This window comes from Anastrepha obliqua, chromosome 2 (genome assembly GCF_027943255.1).
Source record: "Anastrepha obliqua isolate idAnaObli1 chromosome 2, idAnaObli1_1.0, whole genome shotgun sequence".
Taxonomy (NCBI): domain Eukaryota; kingdom Metazoa; phylum Arthropoda; class Insecta; order Diptera; family Tephritidae; genus Anastrepha; species Anastrepha obliqua.
In genome coordinates, this window is record NC_072893.1 from 95,241,739 (window position 1) to 95,262,179 (window position 20,441).

The 20,441-nt window shown below is 36.7% G+C and overlaps 2 protein-coding genes across 19 annotated transcripts in view; both read right to left on the bottom strand.

The window, feature by feature from the left end:
* LOC129237256 (disks large 1 tumor suppressor protein) overlaps nucleotides 1-20,441 on the bottom strand; it is a 182,237-nt gene that overhangs the window by 113,500 nt on the left and 48,296 nt on the right. For all 18 annotated transcript variants that reach the window (XM_054871871.1, XM_054871869.1, XM_054871872.1 and 15 more), the window contains one exon: nucleotides 11,065-11,189. In XM_054871871.1, coding sequence (XP_054727846.1) covers nucleotides 11,065-11,189 — 125 coding nt within the window. The remainder of the gene's footprint in view (nucleotides 1-11,064; nucleotides 11,190-20,441) is intronic.
* Nucleotides 12,824-14,618, bottom strand: LOC129237258 (PCI domain-containing protein 2 homolog). The gene is made up of 4 exons (XM_054871873.1): nucleotides 14,508-14,618; nucleotides 14,205-14,434; nucleotides 13,894-14,134; nucleotides 12,824-13,817 (listed from the first exon to the last, which is right to left on the bottom strand). The coding sequence occupies exons 2-4, from the start codon at nucleotides 14,425-14,427 to the stop codon at nucleotides 13,088-13,090; spliced, it is 1,194 nt and encodes a 397-aa protein (XP_054727848.1). The 5' UTR covers nucleotides 14,428-14,434; nucleotides 14,508-14,618; the 3' UTR covers nucleotides 12,824-13,087.

The window sequence follows — 20,441 nt, forward strand, 5'->3', positions numbered from 1 at the left end:
ATACCTCCGCTTGGAAAACACTACAGTGGTCCGGGAGCCTAAATTTAAGTTTGATGGGAGGCTCCTTACAGAATACTCCCCCACCAACCCTTCCGTCCAACTTCGAGCCATCCGTGAACATGTTTGCCATGCCTTGCCGCCGAATGTTGCACCCCGCCCACTCATCCCTTGAGGGAATGTGAGTAGAAAAAGGTCCGCTCGGACCTAGCGTGGGTGTACAGTGGTCCAGCACCATAGAAATGAACTCAAAGTTTTTAAGAATGCTAGAGTGTCCGTAACTTAAGTCTAGCCTATGGTCCGAACACTTTAATCTGATTGCGGCGCGTGCAGCGGTAGTTTTTCATTTCACTCCGCAATTTGGATGCGGTAGCAGGGCAGCTTCCAAGATATCACCAATAACAAGCAAAAACACCACAGGTTATAGAATACACCCTTGGTGAACGCCGCTTTGTATACCAAAGGGGTCAGACAGTTTCCCTTTATGTATAGGTAGCATGCGGCAGCAAGCAATCTAATATGTTGCCCGTATTAGAGATAAAATTTTATCAGGCACATTTCTTTGTCGTAAAGCCGCCAAAATGAAGTCCCGCTTAACGCTGTTAAAAGCTTTCATAAAATCTATAAACACAACATGCAAGTCTGGGTTATACTCCGCACTCTGCTCGATGATAATTCCTAGCGTATTAAGGTGATCAATACACAAGGATCACTCTTGCTATAGCCACAGCGGGGAGTACACAAATACCGCGCCAGTTATCGCAGATCTGCAAATCGCATTTTTTGAGATCTTAACGACTATGCCCACATTCTATTCCTTCGGGAAGTGTTCATTATTCCAAGCAGTTTGAATACGGGGGCACAAAAGTGAGGCAGATTGCGCTGGATGGCATTTATAAAACTCGGCGGGAATTCCGTCATTGCCGGGAGCCTTGCTGTGCAATTGCCCAACGAGATCTTGTGATTTAAAACCTTGTGACTTTTTTCTTTGGGGCTACGTGAAAGAGAAGGTCTACGTCAACAGCCCAGAATCGATTAAAGAGCTCAAAGATGGAATTCGTGAGGCTATCGAGGACATAGGGCAGCCACTTTGCAATTCGGTTATGGAAAATTTTATGGGAAGGATATTGTCCTGTAAGCGTGGCCGTGGTGGTCATTTGCCTGATGTTATTTTCCACTATTAATGGCATACCTTCCTCTTTATAACGAAATAAACATCCGATCATTTATATTAAAAAATATAATTTTTCTTTGAATATCAAAATAACACCTCTGTTTGAATGCATTTTGATCATAATTGTGGTACTGTGCCATATATGTGTGTGTATCGAAATTGCCATAGGATAAAGAACTAGCAATTAATCTGCCAAATTTCGTCGAAGTTGAATGATACCTAGATTAGGTTAGGTTTTAGTGGCAGTTTGTTTGAAATTAGACAATGTAGGTCCGTTGTGGACCCACGGTGTACCATGTGAACCTCAGTGTTTATTTATCATGGAACCTTTTAGACACTCTTATGAAGCGTAGAATAGGTTTTATCCCAACACCGGATAGTTCCATAAGAGAGTCAAAATAGTATTTTCCTAACAACCTTGCTCTACTCCTACTCCTGGACAATTTCAGAGGAAGTCTTCTACTGTTTCTTCCTCGTCTCCACCACTTTTGCAGTATAATCCATACCTAAATGCATTAAAAAATTATTTAATAAACTACAAAAATTTTAAGATTTACTTAATTCTTTTTACATGCAAAATACTCGTGTGAGCCACTGTGTGTATATATAAATATACATATGTATGTAGTTATGATACACCGAGCGGCATGCACAGTGCGGCCGATTCCCAAAAAGCTGGCCAAAAGTCGAAAAAAAAAGTTTCTAGATAGAGTTTTTTTGTCTTTGAGTTGGCTACAGTAATGCCTTGAGTAGTGAAAACCGTTCATAGCAACGTCTTGTACCCTAAGTATCCTCTGTATTTTCAGTCGCAACGTGGCCTTCGTTTGAGCATCGTATTACTGTCGATGAATAGTGAAAGTTGTACACATTTGAAAGATTTTGTAATGGAGTAAATTGAACAAAACCAAATGGAATCATCTTCGGAAGGTTAGTAAAATACGAGAAATCTTTAGTACATATCAATACCTCGACACAAAATTTTTAGCTGCAGCAATACGTAGATACATTTTTTGCAGTTTTTTTTATAAAATTTGAGTTTTCAAACTGTATAGTAATACAACACCGTCATATGCTGCTTTGAAACCTACTAGAGGTTACTCAAAAAAGTAATGGTTACTGAATAAAACAAGATTCAGCTGCTACCACTTGCTACCGTGCGACCCCGAAAACATATAAATTTACATGCATCTTGATTATGTTCTTGAATATACGCTATTTCACGTGAGGGGGTGGCCAATAGGGGTGGAAGGGGGTGGATTTTCAAAATTTTAAGATCAAATTCGTAATCAGCGACCCCGACAACCCCCGAGTAAGAAATTTTGAATCAATTACTTAATTTTTTGAGTTTTGGCCAGCTTTTCGGGAATCGGCCGCACTGTGCGGCAGTAAAAGTTATTCAGGAAAAGTTGCATGTGAACATAACTCGATTTTTCATTTAATATCAAACGAATTAAAAAAATCCGTTTACATTTCATCTGGACAATAATGCCAAGACTTGGTACGGGCGGTACATGGTTCGAAATAAGAAATTCAAAGGATAAGATAGAGAATGGTAGAGGTAAGATTTTGCTTGATTTTTGTAATGATTTAGGATTAATTGTTTTAAATGGAGAACAAAAGGGGATCTCGAAGAAAATTTCACTTTCATCAGTCAAGTGGGAGAATCGACAATAGATTACTGTATAGCCAACAAAGATGTGTTACAACGCTTAATTTTGGACTTTGAAGTTGAATTTGTCCGACCATTTACCAATTAAATTGAAGTTGGGTGGAAGAGCCAGGAAACTATCAAAATGTTGCTTATTGCCAAAGTTGAATTGGAATATCCAAAAAATGGAGAAGTATCAAGAAAACTTAAATAAGAATATACAAAGTATAAAAGATATTAATATTCAAGATCTCCAAGAAGCAATGGAACAGTCATCGATAAGGAACCAAAGGAAATCAAAAAGGTTAGGCAAGAATGAGTGGTTTAACAAAGAATGTGAAGAAGCAAGAATCTCGTAATTTCAAAGTTTAAGTGCCCTTAGAGAAAACTATAATGAAACAAATAAATTCTTATACAGGTCAGTCCATAAGTTCGTGCGTATTTTATCCATAATTTCACTTTTGTACGATTTTTGCACACAAAAAATTACTCGCGGAATATAACGGAACTACAGGGTGGGCCATATAGCGTTTGCTTTTTGAACCACCTGTTTTTTTGAGAATGGTAACAAAAATGACATGTCAAATGTGTTCATAATTTACTTAAAGGTTTGACATATACGAAATGGGACGCTGTACGCTTGAACAAAAGTGGGAAATATTGAAAACCTATTTCCAAAGTGGTGAGTCTTCTACTCAAACTGTGAGAAATTTGAAAAAAAAAATTACAAAAAAAAGATTTGCCAACAAGACAGTTTGTGGATCAATTTGTTAATCACGTTCGTGAAAGTGGATCGTTCATGGATAAAACAACACGTGAACGTACTCCTACAGTGCGTACACCCGAAAACATTGCTGCTGTAGCCGAAAATGTATTGTACGTGAACATCCAACAACCTCAACTCGTCATCGTTCCCAAGAATTGAACATTTCACGCACTTCTTTGAGGAGAATTTTGCATAAAGACCTCGGTATGAAGCTTACAAAGTTCAATTGGTGCAAGAACAGAAGCCTAATGACTAGAGATCGGATTTTTATGCAAATTGAATATTTTATTATGATGAGTTTCTACCTATGTGCGAACTTCATGTGATGTTAAACAAAATATGCACTTGCATAAGAATCCGATCTCTACTAATGACCATCCAATGCGTTTTCGGTTCGCTCAATGGGCAGAAAATCGTTTGACCGAAGATGAGCATTTTTACCGAAAAATCATCTTTTCTGATGAAGCTCATTTTCACATCGGTGGCTACGTCATTAAGCAAAATTGTAAAGGACAAATGCTATGCGAACCATCCAGAGACGATTCATGAAATTGGAGCCCAAACAATCGAAAATGTGCTTAAAAATTGGGTTGATCGAATGGCCTACTGTAAAGTCAGTCGTGGCAGTCATTTGAACGATATTATTTTTCATTCATAAATGACAATGTTCAATCTTCAAAATAAAAAAAAAAGTTTGAAAAAATATTGATTATTTTTTTTTTTATAGCCGATTCAAAAAGCAAATTTTACATGGCCCACCCTATACATACTCAGAGAAGTAATAGTTTTAGACTACCACTGTTTAGAACAGAAGTCGATAAGAAAAATATATTCTATAAAGGATTAAAATGTTTTAACGAGTTACCAACTCAAATAAAAAAATTTGTTAACATGAGCACTTTCAATAGGCTGCTATTTAATCACTGTAAAACGTTGCCGATTAGATAGAAACTACACCCTTCTTTTACTTTAGATAGAAACTAGACCCTTCCCTTCCAGTGGGAATATATGTGTTACATTAACTATGTTGAACTATAAATTACGCCGTAAAAACTTGATAACTGTAAACTATAATTGTTTTATTGTACACACATATGTAGGAATATTATTATTGTACTACTTAGCATATAAGCATATAAATGTATATATTAGGTTTTAAGACCGTAAAAACTAAATAAATAAAAAAATAAAAGATTGGACCAACACGATGTCCTAAGGAGTTCAATGGCCCCAGTAAGTCAATTTGAAAATTTTTTAAAAAGCTGTTCGCCAAACAAAAATATCAAAACATTCGCATGTTGAATGTAGTACCGATTTTCTTAGCCCACAACTGTACATGGAAATATTCGTTTCAGCACTTTAATAGCCTTCGTTTATTTCCTCGAGATGCCAGCACACATATGCATACACGTACAACTTTGTAGCTAAACGAAGGCGATGCTTGTTGCTACTCGTCTGCGAAAAATAGCAAACATATCCCAAATGTTTATTATTGCACATTGCCAAAAAATATTGAGTTTCGCAGAAAACTTATGAAAGAAGAAATAAACTTGAACACTCATACAAACGCATTCATATATACACAAACGTCAGGCTGAAGTACTTAAAAGTACTTGATTTCATTTTCCAATATATAATTGCAATCGCGAAATTTCACGCGCACATATTATATATGTACATATGTATGTAAATCAAAAGCTTCTTTCAAGCTGGCATTTTTGGCATTGTTATAGTTGGGGTGCAAAATAAATTAATTAGGACACGTCGAAAAGCAACGACTGGCGAGTGGGGTTTTAACGAAACTAGGTCAACACCATTTTAACATCAAGGCAGAAACTATTATTACTCGAACACGGCAATAAATGTATGTACTTATACATTTTTACTTTTATACAATTTAGTACACTCAGAAAAATATAAGATTTCCCCTGACATGGAATAATTTTGGATATAATGTACTTATGTATATACATTAGATGGTGCCACCTTACAAGAAAACAAAAAGTTTGCCGTACACTCCTGAGTCTAAACTATTTTTGCAAAGCGATTTCGCAAATTATTTTTTATGGCCGAACACAGGGGCCTTTTTGTTTTTTGCTATTTTTCGGCATAACTTCGGCGTCCACAGTCGGATTTTAAAGTGTGATATATCAATTTCCTTGCCTGCAGTTTGGTTGGCTTTTGTTTAAAGTTCATTGTCAGATGTGTCTCGTTATAGTACTTACCACCCTAATGACAGTAAATTAAATCCCGCCAAAAATCATTAAACTCTTGCAAAGGAAGTATTTCGAGTATACCAGTAGAACTATTTGAACCCATTTGATTATTGCTGAATGTAGAGGTCGCCCTTTTACATTTTTCATCAAGTCTTCGGCATTTAGCAAAAAATTCCATGCTTTCAAGTTATAGACCCAATGATAGATAGATAGAAGTTCATTTTTATCTATACTAATATTATAAAGAGGAAAACTTTGTTTGTTTGTTTGTTTGGTTGTAATGAATAGGCTCAAAAACTACTGGACCGATTTTAAAAATTCTTTCACCATTCGAAAGCTACATCATCCACGAGTAACATGGATTATATTTTATTTTGGAAATAGGGCACGAGATATAGGTCAAAACGTGGACCCGGGTAACCTTCGGATGTGTATGTACAATATGGGTATCAAATGGAAGCTGTTGGTGAATGCTTTAGTCCAGAGTATTTTTCATGCCGCTCCGTGACTAGGGTCTCGAGATAGAGACCAAAACGTGGACCCTAGAATGTGTTTGTACAATATGGATATCAAATTGAAGCTGTTAGTGAATGCTTTAGTACAGAGTATTTTCCATGCCGCTCCGTGACTGGGGTCTCGAGATATAGGTCAAAACGTGGACCCGGGTAACCTTCGGATGTGTATGTACAATATGGGTATCAAATGGAAGCTGTTGGTGAATGCTTTAGTTCAGAGTATTTCCATCCGCTCCGTGACTAGGGTCTCGAGATAGAGACCAAAACGTGGACTCTAGAATGTGTTTGTACAATATGGATATCAAATGAAAGCTGTTGATAAGTGCTTTAATACGGGGTAATTTTCATACCTATTGATGACTAGGGTCTCGAAATATATGCCAAAACGTGGACCCGCCGTGTCTTTGCACCGAATTAAACCAAACTTACGCACATTGTTAAGTAAGTATTGAAAATGGGTTTCGTAAAGTTTGGTTGTAATTCGGAGCACTGGCAACGGGTACAGCATTCTTTTGAACCAGCCATAATGTCGCTTACTTTTTTAACGCTTGGAACTGAACTGTCAAATTGACAGTGTGAGTTACAATGTGTCAATATTTCTTTCTGATTTGGATGCCATAAGGAAAAAACGTAAGTGCAACATGTAAAAATTGTTTGTGAATTTTTTTGGAGTGGATTTCGGAACAGTGAATAATTTCTTACGAAATTTGAGAATTTAATGTGAAATCCGAATGAAATTATGTGTTCGTGGAAAAAAAATTTTTTTTCGTTTTTTTTTTTGAAAAATATAAATGGATAATGGTTAAAAAAGCTCCAATGCTTAATAAAACATATAAATTGAAACGAAAAATTCATGGATGATCAGGAAAAAAGACGATTGTTTCTTAGTTATTCATATGCGTTGAATTGAAATTTAAAAACAATCTTCTTTTTTCTCGATTTTCAATTTATATTTTATATTTACTCAAAAACAAATAGAAAGACAAAAAATATTGTTTATGCCAAAGCGCTTGAATAAAGAATAAAGAAATAAATAATATGAAAACCATATATTTTCTGTTCTAAACCATATCTATTCTATTTTAGTGTGCCCAGCGAAGGGGGCCGGGTTTGCTAGTTAATTATTAAATATGAAATACAAAAAATATATAAAAATATTATATGACATAGAAGTCGTTTGCCGGAAAAAATATCAATATTATTCATCTAATATTAATTGCCTACATCGTAGAGCACCAATAACAAAGCTCGTAAGATTTCTCGAATTTGGATCGGTATCGATGATTTTGTACTATTTCAGACTGCACTAGAAAGTTATTTCCAAAAGCTGTGTGTCGATAAAATTTTAATATGGGGCATCTTCCTAGAAAATTTTGGATTGTTTCAATTTCATTTAAGTTACAGATGGAGCAGCCTTTCTTATACAGCCCATTTAGCATAACGCTCCCACTCTTAGTTTTCAAAATCAAGAAAATTCTAAAGTAGTTATGTGCTATATTATGATCCAAAAGCTATATTTAGCATTCAAATTTCTTGTGTCATTTTGCCCATCATCCCATATTATATCCTATTTTGTTGAGTTCTCTAACCCAAAAAAATTTCCTTTTAAAACCGCTTTTGACAGAAAATAAGGCAGTCTCTCATTCGTATATTCGAATGATATACATACGACATATATTTCAAGTGTAGTGATAGAGTATAAATGTGTCTTTGTTGTAATCCTGTATCAAGATATCAAGATACCTCACACTAGAGGGTGCGCAGTCAGGTAATTTGAAAATCTTCTTTATAAAACACAAATGTAATTTATCCATCCATTATATTTATATATATAATTGGCGCGTACACCCTTTTTAGGTGTTTGGCCGAGCTCCTCCTCCTATTTGTGGTGTGCGTCTTGATGTTGTTCCACAAATGGAGAGACCTACAGTTTCAAGCCGACTCCGAACGACAGATATTTTTTATGAGGAGCTTTTTAATGGTAGAAATACAATCAGAGGTTTGCCAATGCCTGCCGAGGGGCGGCCGCTATTAGAAAAACTTTTTCTTCATTTTGGTGTTTTACCGAGATTCGAACCGACGTTCTCTCTCTGAATTCCGAATGGTAGTCACGAAAAACCCATCCATTACATCTTCAAATAATCCATGCCCCTACACCTGAGTAGCATAAGAGACCCAATATGTGCAATACAATTTTGAAAAGGCAGATAATATGTAGAGCTAAATAGAGGGCCACAGCCGAATGGGTTGGTGCGAGACTACCATTCGGAACTCGGAGAAAACGTAGGTTCGAATCTCGGTGAAAGACCAAAATGAAGAAAACGTTTTTTTTAATAGCGGTCGCCCCTTGGCAGGCAATGACAAACCTCCAGTGTATTTCTGCCATGAAAAAGAAGTTCCTCATAAAAATATATCTGCCGTTCGGAGTCGGCTTGAAACTGTAGGTCCCTCCCTTTGTGGAACAACATCAAGACGCGCACCGCAAATAGAAGGACGAGCACGACCATACAGCCAAAAAGGGTGTAAGTTCCAATAATAAATGTAATATAAATAGGGGGAACCTGACCTAAAATGAAAGACGTTAAACAATATATTGGAGGTTGAATTAGTTTTAAAGGTGACACACAGATGGCGCTATTTATCACTTTATCGCGTTGGCAATACTGAATATATATTCATGACAAAGCCTCATCCCTAGGCTTTGTTTATCAGTATCTGTCATTTCGCTGAAGTATAAACAACGCAGTGTTTTCGTGCTCCGAGTATGTCAACTTTCGTGCCGTCGAAACGCAATTTGCGGGAAGCTTTGCTTTTCTGCTTCAATTTGAAAAAAAAATACAGCCCAAGCCCGTGAATTGCTGCAGGAGGCCTACCCAGACCATACTCCGTCGATTTCAACATGTGAGTATTGGTTTCGACGATTCAAAGGTGGTGATTTTCACACCGAAGACAAGGAGCGTCTTGGCCAGCCCAAAAAGTTCGAGGACGCGGAATTGGGGGAATTGGTAAACGAGGACTCGTGCCAAACCCAAGAAGAGCTTGCTGAATCATTGGGCGTTGATAAATCAACCGTTTACAAGCGTCTAAAAGCGATGGGAATGATCCAAAAGCAAGGACATTGGGTCCCGTACGAGTTGAAGCTGCGCGACGTCGAACGGCGATTTTTTACGTGCGAATTGCTGATCGAGCGACAAAATCGGAAGGGTTTTTTGCATCGGGTGGTGACTGGCGACGAAAAATGGATCCACTACGATAACCCAAAACGCAAAAAATCATGGGGTTTGCCCGGCCACGCATCAACGTCGACGGCCAAGCAGAATATTCACGGCAAGAAAATCATGCTCTGCATTTGGTGGGATCAGGTCGGCGTCGTATATTTTGAGCTGCTCCAACCGGGCGAAACAATCACGGGGGATCGTTACCGACTGCAATTGATGCGTTTAAGCCGGGCATTGAAAGAAAAACGGCCGGAAACGGTAAAAAGGCACGACAAGGTTATTTTGCAACATGACAACGCTCGGCCGCATGTTGCTCAACCTGTCAAAAAATACCTTGGAACGCTTGGCTGGGAAGTGTTACCCCACCCGCCGTATAGTCCAGACATAGCTCCCTCCGATTATCATTTGTTCCGGCATATGAGTCTCGATTTGGCGGACCAGCGGTTCTCCTCGTACGAGGCTATCAAAATATGGGTTGAGTCATGGATAGCCAAGCAGCGGCCAGAATTTTGGAGAAACGGCATCCGGAAATTGCCCGAAAGATGGGCGAAAGTTGTAGCTAGCGATGGCCAATACTTCGAATAAAATATTTTGTACCGTTTTTTCACAATAAAGCCCCAAATCTTGGAAAAAAAACCTTTAAAACTAATTCAACCTCCTATATAAATATAATTACTTGTATAATTGGCGCTTACATCCTTTTTGGGTGTTTGGCCGAGCGCAATTTAAATTAGATTTTTATAAATATATTTTTGGTTTCTAATTGAATGAAATAACAACATTTTTTGCTTTTGGCAAAAAGTTTAAAGTATTTTTTTTTTTACAAAAAAATCTAATTAATGATCTAATCTAATTTGCTGATCTATAAGTAGGTACTGATGTCACCTTCTCAATGCACTTTGAGTGAACTTTATTTTTACAAAGCAATAATTATAAATAAAAAATAAATAAATAGTCAAAAATTGTCAATTTGTGGTGCTACCATAATTTTGCAACGGACTATATTTCCGCTCTGAAAATGATTGAACCAACGGTTTACTGTCCTTTTCTTACGATATTCGTGTTCTATACTTCCTGCCGGAGCGGAAATCTCGTTTCTAAACTGAAGTAGATAAAGTGACCGAAAATCCCTTGGAGTAAAAAAGAGAAACATAGAGCATTGAAATTAGCAGGGAACGATCGTTACCAATACCCTCACAACTTACACAACCTTCTAGTTGTGTCACAAACGTGATGTGCGCATTTCATAGTTAGCAACAATTTTTTTTTAATTATAAGAGATATTACTTTCCATCAACTCATCATTAACTGTAGTGAGACCTCAAAGCTGCATGCAAATATGAAATTTACGAAAGTTAAATGTGCAACCACAAAGGCTAGACAACAGCATTTTTTCACACTGGTTTGCAACTCAAGCTTTTGGCAATTGGCAAGTTCACTGGCTTTTTGCCAGCCGGTGGTAGTAAGTATTAAAATTTTGCCAGTACTGAAAAAAATAACAAGAAACTACTTGGTGGCTTTTTTACTTACGTCAGCGATTTTTATTGCATGGCCATCCTGTTCCCATTTGCTAGCGATTTGCAGGGTTTCCGCTGTCTTCTGTTGTATTGTCTTCGAGTCGTCCAGCAGCGTTAATTCATAGAATTCTTGAATATCTGCAAAATAAAAATACAAAAATTATTAGTTCAGCAAAGTCGTATTCGTTGAATACATACGCATACATATGCACACATATAATTTTATGTACAAAAACAGATTTACACTAAGTAAAATTAAAAAAAAATAAAGATAAATATACCTAAATCCAAGTTTAGATTCCGATCTGAATAGGATTAGATTACTAAACCAGCACTTGGTAGAGAAAAATGTGAGCTACTCCAGAGCTAAGAGCCAAAAGTTGTGGACCAAGCTGACAACTGCAACAGGTGGGGTAATCTTTTAACCAACTACTCAAAGAGATATATTTGTAACTCCTTGATATGTTCAGATCGAGGAGATTAAAGATAATGCGGTCGTTGTTGTTGTAACAGTTTGTAACAGAGACGGTTTGTTTATAAGTTGCCGCCAATATAACCCAACGGTAGGTCCAACAGGCGAGCTGTTTCGACATTCAGGACAAAACAGGAAAGGTGTTCCAGGGCCGTGTAGAGAGCATTCGGGCCCCAGGGGAAACTTGAGATGCGGGCCCTTTCAAATTTTTTTATTTATCAAAATGCGTATTATGTTATAGTGAGCCTCGAGTCCGGGCCCCTCTGAAAACTCCAAGCCCGGGGGAAAAAGTACCCGATCCGCCCCCCTCTCGTCGGGCCTGGGTGTGTCAGATGAGTTTATTTATAGGTGCAGGGAAAAAGATGATGTATTAGTGAAACGCAGAAGACATGAATATTGTTTTATCGGTGTAAATTTAGCATAAGTAGGACTTTTACATCCTACAGTAGCAGTACGTGCTAGTGTAAAAGGGGGTTTGTTCTTCTTGTTGTTGTTGTTGTAGCAGCATAAACATTCTCCATACATGTACGGTGAATGCTGCTGGAGTGACAGCCCTTGGTCGTATATAAATCCGGGCCGTCCCGGTAACGTAGAATCAACTGCCGTGGGTCTCTCGAGACAACTAAATCTGTGCATCGGGATCAAAACACTGAAATAATGGTTCTTTATCGAGTAAAATCAAAGTTATTCCGGCGGGTACAACCTAATGTCTTGTGAATGTCGTTATTCCATTGTTTTTGTTGTAACAACATACACTCGCCGGAAATGTTAGGGGAAGTGGCAGTTCTTAACCAGCTGTAAATCCGAGCCATTCCGGTAACGTAGAACCAAATGTCGGGGAAACGTCTACCGATATTCCCAAAACTGAAGTTACTGTAGGATGTATTTCTGAATTGTGTCAGTGTATTCAATGATACAGCTGCGGGCAGGTTTAGGACGGCTTGGCTTCCAGCAGTAAATGCTGTTCGGAGACACCAGAAGTCCGGTGAGTGGTGTTTTGGCAAATCCTATTAGATCCCAGCAACTAATTGGGCACCGCGTTGTTTAAAACTGGGTTCTCGATCACTTTTTATGTTGCCATCTACGAAGGCGACTCCCAGTAATGTGGGGTTGACACAAATCGTAATTTGTGCGTGATGATCCGCGACTTGATGAATCCCGTTATCGTTGTTTTCATAGAGCGAAAATTGAGTAGTTTCTTATAATGGAGCTAGGTGAAACCTAGAAGTAACCCCTTACTTTGGGTACTACTCTTGTTCACAAGCGTCTTTTAATTAGGATTAAAAGCATATTTCTTACATTGGATATTTCATTATACGTTATCGCATTTCTGCAGTAAGAAATAGCTAATCTTATTTATTTGCTTTTTTTCTTTCTTTCTTACAGTTATACATATGCCATAATTATCAGTTCAGAAGTTCTATTAGCGGAATTCGATGTATATCTAACATTTAATACAATAAAATACATTCGAATAGCGTACCATAGTTTTTGGTATACAATTGATTTATAAATAACTTAAAGATCCTGGTGCGTGAGGCTCTGCGCCACACATCAGCCGCTCCTAGGAAACTGTATTGAGTGGTGGAAATGGATTCTGCTTCGACACCACCAGCTTATTGTGACTGTACGATATGTATCCCTTGATTTTACCCTCAAAAATTAAATTTGCCACTATGCAATGCGTTTCATCGATGCTCATGTCTGTTTCGCCAACAAACTGCAATGCCGCCTGAAATGCGCGCAAATCCAATTGATGTGTCTGCTTAATTATATATACACGCTTGAAGAGATTGCGATAAACAATGAACTTCAATTTTTCAACCAGCAAATAAATGCCACATTTGATAAAGAATATCTCATGACGCTGTATAACTTCGTCGAACTTGCGAACATTGCCCTCTTTAAGCGCCACAGCAAGTTCATGAAACTGTAGTAGGTCAAAACGTTCGAGGTTATGCTTCTTGGGCAAATAGCCAAGTAGCATTTTTACCGGCACTAAGTAGATCAGTATTAGCCGCTTGTTGCGTGGAAAATTGCGTGGGCAGTTGCGCAACGCAAATGAGAGAAATTCATCAGCGCTCTTGTAGTCCGAGTCAAACATTGCTTTTCGTCCTACAAAATATTTATACGTAATCTGTTCTGGCAATGGAAAGGATTCTTTGAAGGTGCTGCTATCGATGGCGCGTATCAATGGCTTACACAAATGCAATTTGTTGATGCGAAAGTAAACTTTGAATAACTGATTAACAAGATTGAGCATGCCAAGGCGTTTGGTGTCATCATCGGAAGATCTAAAAAACGAAGGTAAGGACAAAAAATTAAGGCTTTCGAGGATTAAAGAAGACTTTGTAAGGCAATAAAACGTACCTATTATCGGCCGCGCATACACGGAAGCAGCTCATAAGGCAGTCGGCAGCCTTTTCAAGAATTTCACCTGGCTTGTTACTGCTGCCAAGTTCTTCACACTTCTGCGCTAGTATACGTAAATCCAAGCAGGTTGTGTACATAATAGGCAGACACCAGTTCTCTTCCTTCAGCTGTTGCAACATTTTCACTACGGACTGGATGCATTGTGATTGTTGGCGATATGCTTGCATGAAGTCCCGTGCTACAAAAAACTTAGAGTTATTGAAGGGCGAAACAAGAAAAAATACACCGTGTATAAAATTTCTACTCACTTTCCAAACCTAAGTAATACAGCACTTTCAGATGAACGCAGACAATTTCATCAATAGGCGGATCCAGCATACGCTCCACTGTATTCTCTGGACACTCGACATATAAATTACGATTCATTATATGTTTGTCTTTGAGTGAAATAAAAGATGCCAATGTTTCGCCATCTGCCGCAGACCAGGCGCGCTGCACACCGCTAAGATAATTTTGCAGAGTGCCGAACATGCCAACGCTGGGGAAGAGAACGAGCAAGTTTCAAACCGATTTTTGAGAATTTAATTGTAAAATTGTTACTGCTTGCTTACCTTAATGAATCTTTATTGTTTTAGTGATATATTTCATAAAAACGGAGACCGTTGAATATTTCGCCAATAATTTAATAAACGTTTGACACTTTTGAGATGACTACACACACACATACATGGCACTGTCAAATTCCATGACATAAAAATCGATAAACAGGGAAAAAACAGTGAACACTTCACTTGCAGTGCAGAGCAAGACAGGCAACACTGTACAGTTACATTTGCACTGCTTTACCGACAACTACCTTTGCGTATGGTTGTTCAAATGAAAGGCGAGAAGAATTATTTTTGTATAGTCAGCATCTTTTTTGCACATCCGGATACCTTTTATTTTCTAGATCAGTGTTTCTTATTTAAATTTGTATGAAATACAAGTTTATGGCTAGAATATGAGGTAACTCAAGTGTATGAATTTGAATCAGGTATCCTTAATGCCATAAATGTTTGCCTGGCTCGGTATATTAATAACACCGAAAAACACAGTATTCACGTTAAGATAGATATATAAATAACTAGCATTTCCCAGTGGGCTTCGCACCACCATACATAAAATGTTTTCTTTATATCGCAAGAAATTTTTCATATTAAGTTTTCTTTATAGAACTCGTAAACTGTTTAAACAGTTAATTAGTTGATTTTTTTCATTCAACATACTTTCTAAAGATGTCACAATAGCCTTTTCTGTACTTTTTTAAAATTTCATTGTGGTGGTCACCTATATACAGGTAAGGTGAAAGAGCCGATAAAAACTTGTAATTAAACTTTGATTCTTTACAATAATTTCCATTTCAATTTTTTACGCTAAATAAATTATGCTAAAATAAATAAAGTTAAAAATGTTTTTCCAGTTCCTTGAATGCTCCAGTTTTTATTATATTTTCGTCCAAAATTAATATTAACATAATACAACACACAACACACAACACTTACAACCACAACAGTACAACAGAAACGCTCATAAGCGGCTGTGTATTTGTTGTTGTTTATCCCATACAGGCATTTCGTATGAGAGGAAACCATTACTCACATAAAATGTCATAACTCAGGAGCGGCTGCACCGATTTCAATCAAACTTCACACAAACCACCTCCTCAAAGATAGAAAAGAACTCTAAAATTTTTGTGGCAATCGGTTCGGCGGTTCTTGAGTTATAAGATTACCAAGGAAATGTAACTTCTTTTTATATATTATATATAGATAACAATTTTGGATACCATCTTAAGGGGTTAGGTGGGTTTGAAAATTTCAAAAAATCGATTTTTTTTTGTCTTATTAAATAGCATATTATGTTTAAAATATTCTCCTAAAATTTCAAATTGATCCGAGTAAAATTCTACGAGATAGACCCTTCAGAAGTTCCGCCCCTCAGGCCATGTCAGTGCAGCGTTTCGTTTTTAAACGCGTTTATCTCAAAACTCGATTTTTTAAGTCGGTGGACACGATTTCTCGAAAAGTTATGAAGCGATTTTGTTCAAATTTTGCACACATCTTTGGAATAACATTATCAAGTTATTGAACGAAGGATTATTTTTTTTTTATTACAACTAATTTTTTCGAGCCAACACATGGCGAAAATTTGACCAAAAAATGTGTTTTTTTGTTCAAAGTCTGTCAAAAATTCAAATTAAATTTTTTTTTCTTCGTCCAGTAACGAGATTTATCCATGTACTAACGAAATACTTTTGGTTTTTTGATTTTAGATGAACCAATAATGAGTTATGCTGTCCACGGCAAGAGCATTTTTTTGTGAGACGTTAAGGGAGATGAGGTACCAACGGCTGAGTTTTCGGAATTTTTAAATAAAAATTTCACAAAATACTGTTTAAATATGTATCTTTGATATGCTGAATTGCTTAAATAAAATATATGATTGTGTATATTAAAAAAAAAATTGTAAAAATACCCTTTTTTTGAACCTCTGTAACCCACCTAACCCCTTAATTGTTATTGAACACTATTAAATGCTTACAGACAAATGGTATACAAACTGAAATGAAGGCTATACAAAATTGACCTGTAAGATAAAGCGCGCGCTGTACATACACACCTGCATACATATATATACATACTATATGTATACATGAAGTGCGTTTCGTAACTATTTTTTTTCAACTTTCATTTAAATGGGATGAAAATCCACAAAGCGGCAGGGTATTTCACCGTCTATGATAACTGGTATGTAAGAAATGCTAAAATTCAAGGTTAGGTTCTTTAATAAACGAAAGCAAATTTACTATGTCCCTTTTCATTTGCATGTGATAACACTGATTTAAAGTCTTTATAGTTAATGGATAGTTTATATTTACTCCTTATTGGATTAAATCTGGCACAATGAAAAAACGCACATAGCTCTGCATCGATGGTCGTCGCGTGGCATTATTTGTTTCTTATATACCTTTAATAATGTTTTATGGAAATATAATTCACTCCACTACAAAAACTATATAAATCCAAATTTCAAACTTGCAAGTTTTAAAAAACATTCAGCAAATTTTCATAAAATTTCAAACCTTTTAAACAGAATTTTTAGAAAAATTTCCAGCGTGCAGTTTTATATATACTTGTATACATACATATATATAATTAGCCTTCACACCCTTTATTGTGTGTTTGGCCAGCTCTTCCTCCGATTTGTGGAGTGCGTCTTAATTTTTTTTTTTAACAAATGGGACTTTCAGTTTTATGCCGTCTATGAACGGTATATGGTGTTTTATTAGGAGCTCTTTCATGCAGAAATACGGTCGGAGGTTTGTCATTGTTTGCCGAAGGGCGATCGCTATTAGAAACAACTTACTTCATTTTGGGTTTCATGCACAAAGATTCGAACTTATGCACTTCCGAATGGTAGTCATGCACCAACTGATTACCAAGCTGGCTTAAAAAGTCCCAAAATTAGGCAGTGATTATTTTGTACGTACATATTTACATCTAGTGTACAGCCTGCGACAATTAAATACATCTCTGTGAATACTTTGTGCAATTATAGATTGGTTTTTTTTCGTTTGCGTTCAGCGGAGTCAAAGAAATATTACTGTTTTTCTAAAGGATGCATAGAACCAAATATACAGAAACCGTTTAACTTCACAATATTTTGCGAAAAACTGAATAATATCGAAAATAATGCGTTTAGCTTTTTAGAAAGGGTATTAATGGGATTATTAAGGATTAAGCGTGATTTAACCCTCCGTTGGACGATTTTTTAAAACCTTCGGTTGGGCTCCCGAGTCTGGCCTTTTTTCGTTCTGTTCGAGGATTCTTTTTAAAAGGTTATATCCATAAATTGATACAACATTAAATTCTAGGAAGCAACCTGGAAGCTCAAGTCGTTAGCTATAGTAGAAATATGTTAAATTCACGTCCAAAGTAGAAAAAGTCTGGCCAGACCCGAGTGCCTAAATTGTACTGAGTCTGAAAACATACATTATATATGAAGTTGTTTTATACAAGATATATTCGATAAATTAATTGCACTTTAGGCCGAAATGTTAAATCCTTAGCCCCCGTGAAGAGAATCCGACCATCTGCAATAGTAATTTCTTCGCCAAAGCTTCACCCTTTTTGATTTTGTTTTAATTAAAAAAATTCCATTGGCTCAGAAAAAAAACAATAACTGAAACCAAATAAATAAAAATTATGCTTTTTCAAATTAATACGAACACACATCTCTACATATATGTATGTATGTATAAGTATAGTATTCATAAGCAGATATGCATAAATAGGCGCCGTATAGCATAAGTGGCATTTAAAAATTCAAGAGTGTTTACAAGAGGCAATGGCGGGCAATAGCCAAAGTACAACATTTTCGTAACCAAGAAATGCCAATCTAAATAAAGCACAGTATTTTGTTAGAAAACTTTTTGTTTGTGAAAAGTATTTTAGTGAATCTTATTTAGTAGTATTTACGTTGCTCTTCGACTGTTTTTTGCTTTAATAAGCAATAGGCTATGTAATCGCCGGGCCAGCTGACACAATCAATCTCAGCAGTGCATCACCTAAATGGGAAGGCACTAGCAAAGACTTTTACGTATACTTGGTCCGTAAACGTATAAATCTGTGGAAAGCTACCTTTTTTCATGAAATCGTGTCAGTTGATCGTTCTCTTCTAGAGAACTGGACAGGTTATAATTTTTGGAAGTAATAAAAACAACGGAAAAAATTAGTTACGAGGGCGGATCAATAAGTCCGTGACTTTTTGTATTTCTGACCTCTTTACTGAAAAAGAAATACTGCTCCTGTCAACAGGCATCTGTCAGTTGACTCCTATCAAAATTTGAACGTGCTGCGTCAGTTAGTTTGTGTTTTACAACTACCTTTATCAGACTACCCAGTAATTTGAGGAGAAAATTGAGAAAACTGTGCTTATTAAGCCGATTCACCCTTAGAAACCCACTGTTTCGACTGTTGTTTGGTCTCTGGTGTGTAGTGATGGATCCATGTTTTGTCCACGCTTACAAAACGGCGCAAAAACTCCTCCATATTGCGATTAAACAACGCCAAACCTTTCTGTGAAGTTGTTACACGATTGCGTTTGTGGTCGACTGTGAATTACTGGGTAGTCTGATAAAGGTAGCTGTAAAACACAAACTAACTGACGCAGCACGTTCAAATTTTGATAGGAGTCAACTGACAGATGCCTGTTGACAGGAACAGTATTTCTTTTTCAGTAAAGAGGTCAGAAATACAAAAAGTCACGGACTTATTGACCCGCCCTCATATGTTTCGAAAATTTTTACTAGGCGATATGGTAATGGGCTAAATTATTCTTCAAATTAAATAAAAAGGGGCAACCAAATGCATATGTCCATCAGGAGTTGGTGCAAGAATGATAAGCAGCAATATTATGCAGATTAAAGTGAGGTTTTGGGAGTCATTTTTGCGTGGCGTAAGCTGGGATGATCTCTCTCATAGAATTGGGTGCAAGGAATCAACATATCGACCTCGTATAAACGAAAATGAAAAGTTAAGTTAATGTAAACACGGTATGGAATTAAAAAGACAACTGTGTTAGTCCAACAACTGGCTATAAAATTTACCAAGAATCGAATAATGTTATCATGATAAGTGCCACCATGATAAAAAAAATGGAAGGTGGTGCCACTCAATGATTTTTGTCGCTATGTTAGCCATTTGACAGAAGCATACGCACAGTTGAGATTAAAAGAGTTGCAGTGTACTGCAAAAAAAATTTGAAATTTAAACTAATAGCAAAGTCCAATAACAGTGAAAATGAATACTTATTTACTTAAGTAAGTATATGATGGCATGAATAAAATTTTAATTGCATGTGTTTACAATCCTAACTAAAGTATTGCTCTTGATACACTATTTGTCGACCTGTCTGAATTTGTCTTAAATTACGTGCGTATCCTGTTGTGTGGTGATTTTAATGTTAACATTTTAAAAAATGAGCCTATTGTACTAAACTATTCGACCAGTTGGCAACAGCAGGACTTTGTGTTGTTAATGGAATTACACAACCGAGATATTCAAATAACTCCCAACCTAGTCTTCTTAATTATTTTATAACATGTGACTTGTCACATATTCTTAAATTCGACCAAGCTGACTTTATATCTGACCACGACTTAATATTTTGTACCTTAGATGTTGTGATGCATCGTCCAAATTTAGGTGCCACCTATGAGTATCGTGATTTTAAAACGTTGAATGTTAATTATTTGTATTCAGCCATGAGTTCTATAAATTGGAATGAATGTTGGTTTCTTAGTTCTGTTGATAATAAACTTGACTTCCTCAACCGTAACCTATCCTCGTTATTTAACACGCATGTTCCGCTTCGTTCTGTAAATGTTTTAAATAGTTCATGTCCTTGGTACAACTGGAAAGTTCGAGCTGCCATTAGAAAGCGCAACAATTATTATGCTAAGTGGAGAAAAAACTTGACGGATACTTCTTGGTGCCGGTACAAGG

What these genes read in the sequence shown, in the direction of transcription:
- LOC129237258 (XM_054871873.1), bottom strand. Translation starts at nt 14,427, where the DNA reads ATGTTCGGCACTCTGCAAAATTATCTTAGCGGTGTGCAGCGCGCCTGG. An exon ending in GTATTACTTAGGTTTGGAAA is followed by an intron (nt 14,135 to 14,204) that starts GTGAGTAGAAAT and finishes AGTTTTTTGTAG; the next exon opens with CACGGGACTTCATGCAAGCA. An exon ending in GTATGCGCGGCCGATAATAG is followed by an intron (nt 13,818 to 13,893) that starts GTACGTTTTATT and finishes TTCGTTTTTTAG; the next exon opens with ATCTTCCGATGATGACACCA.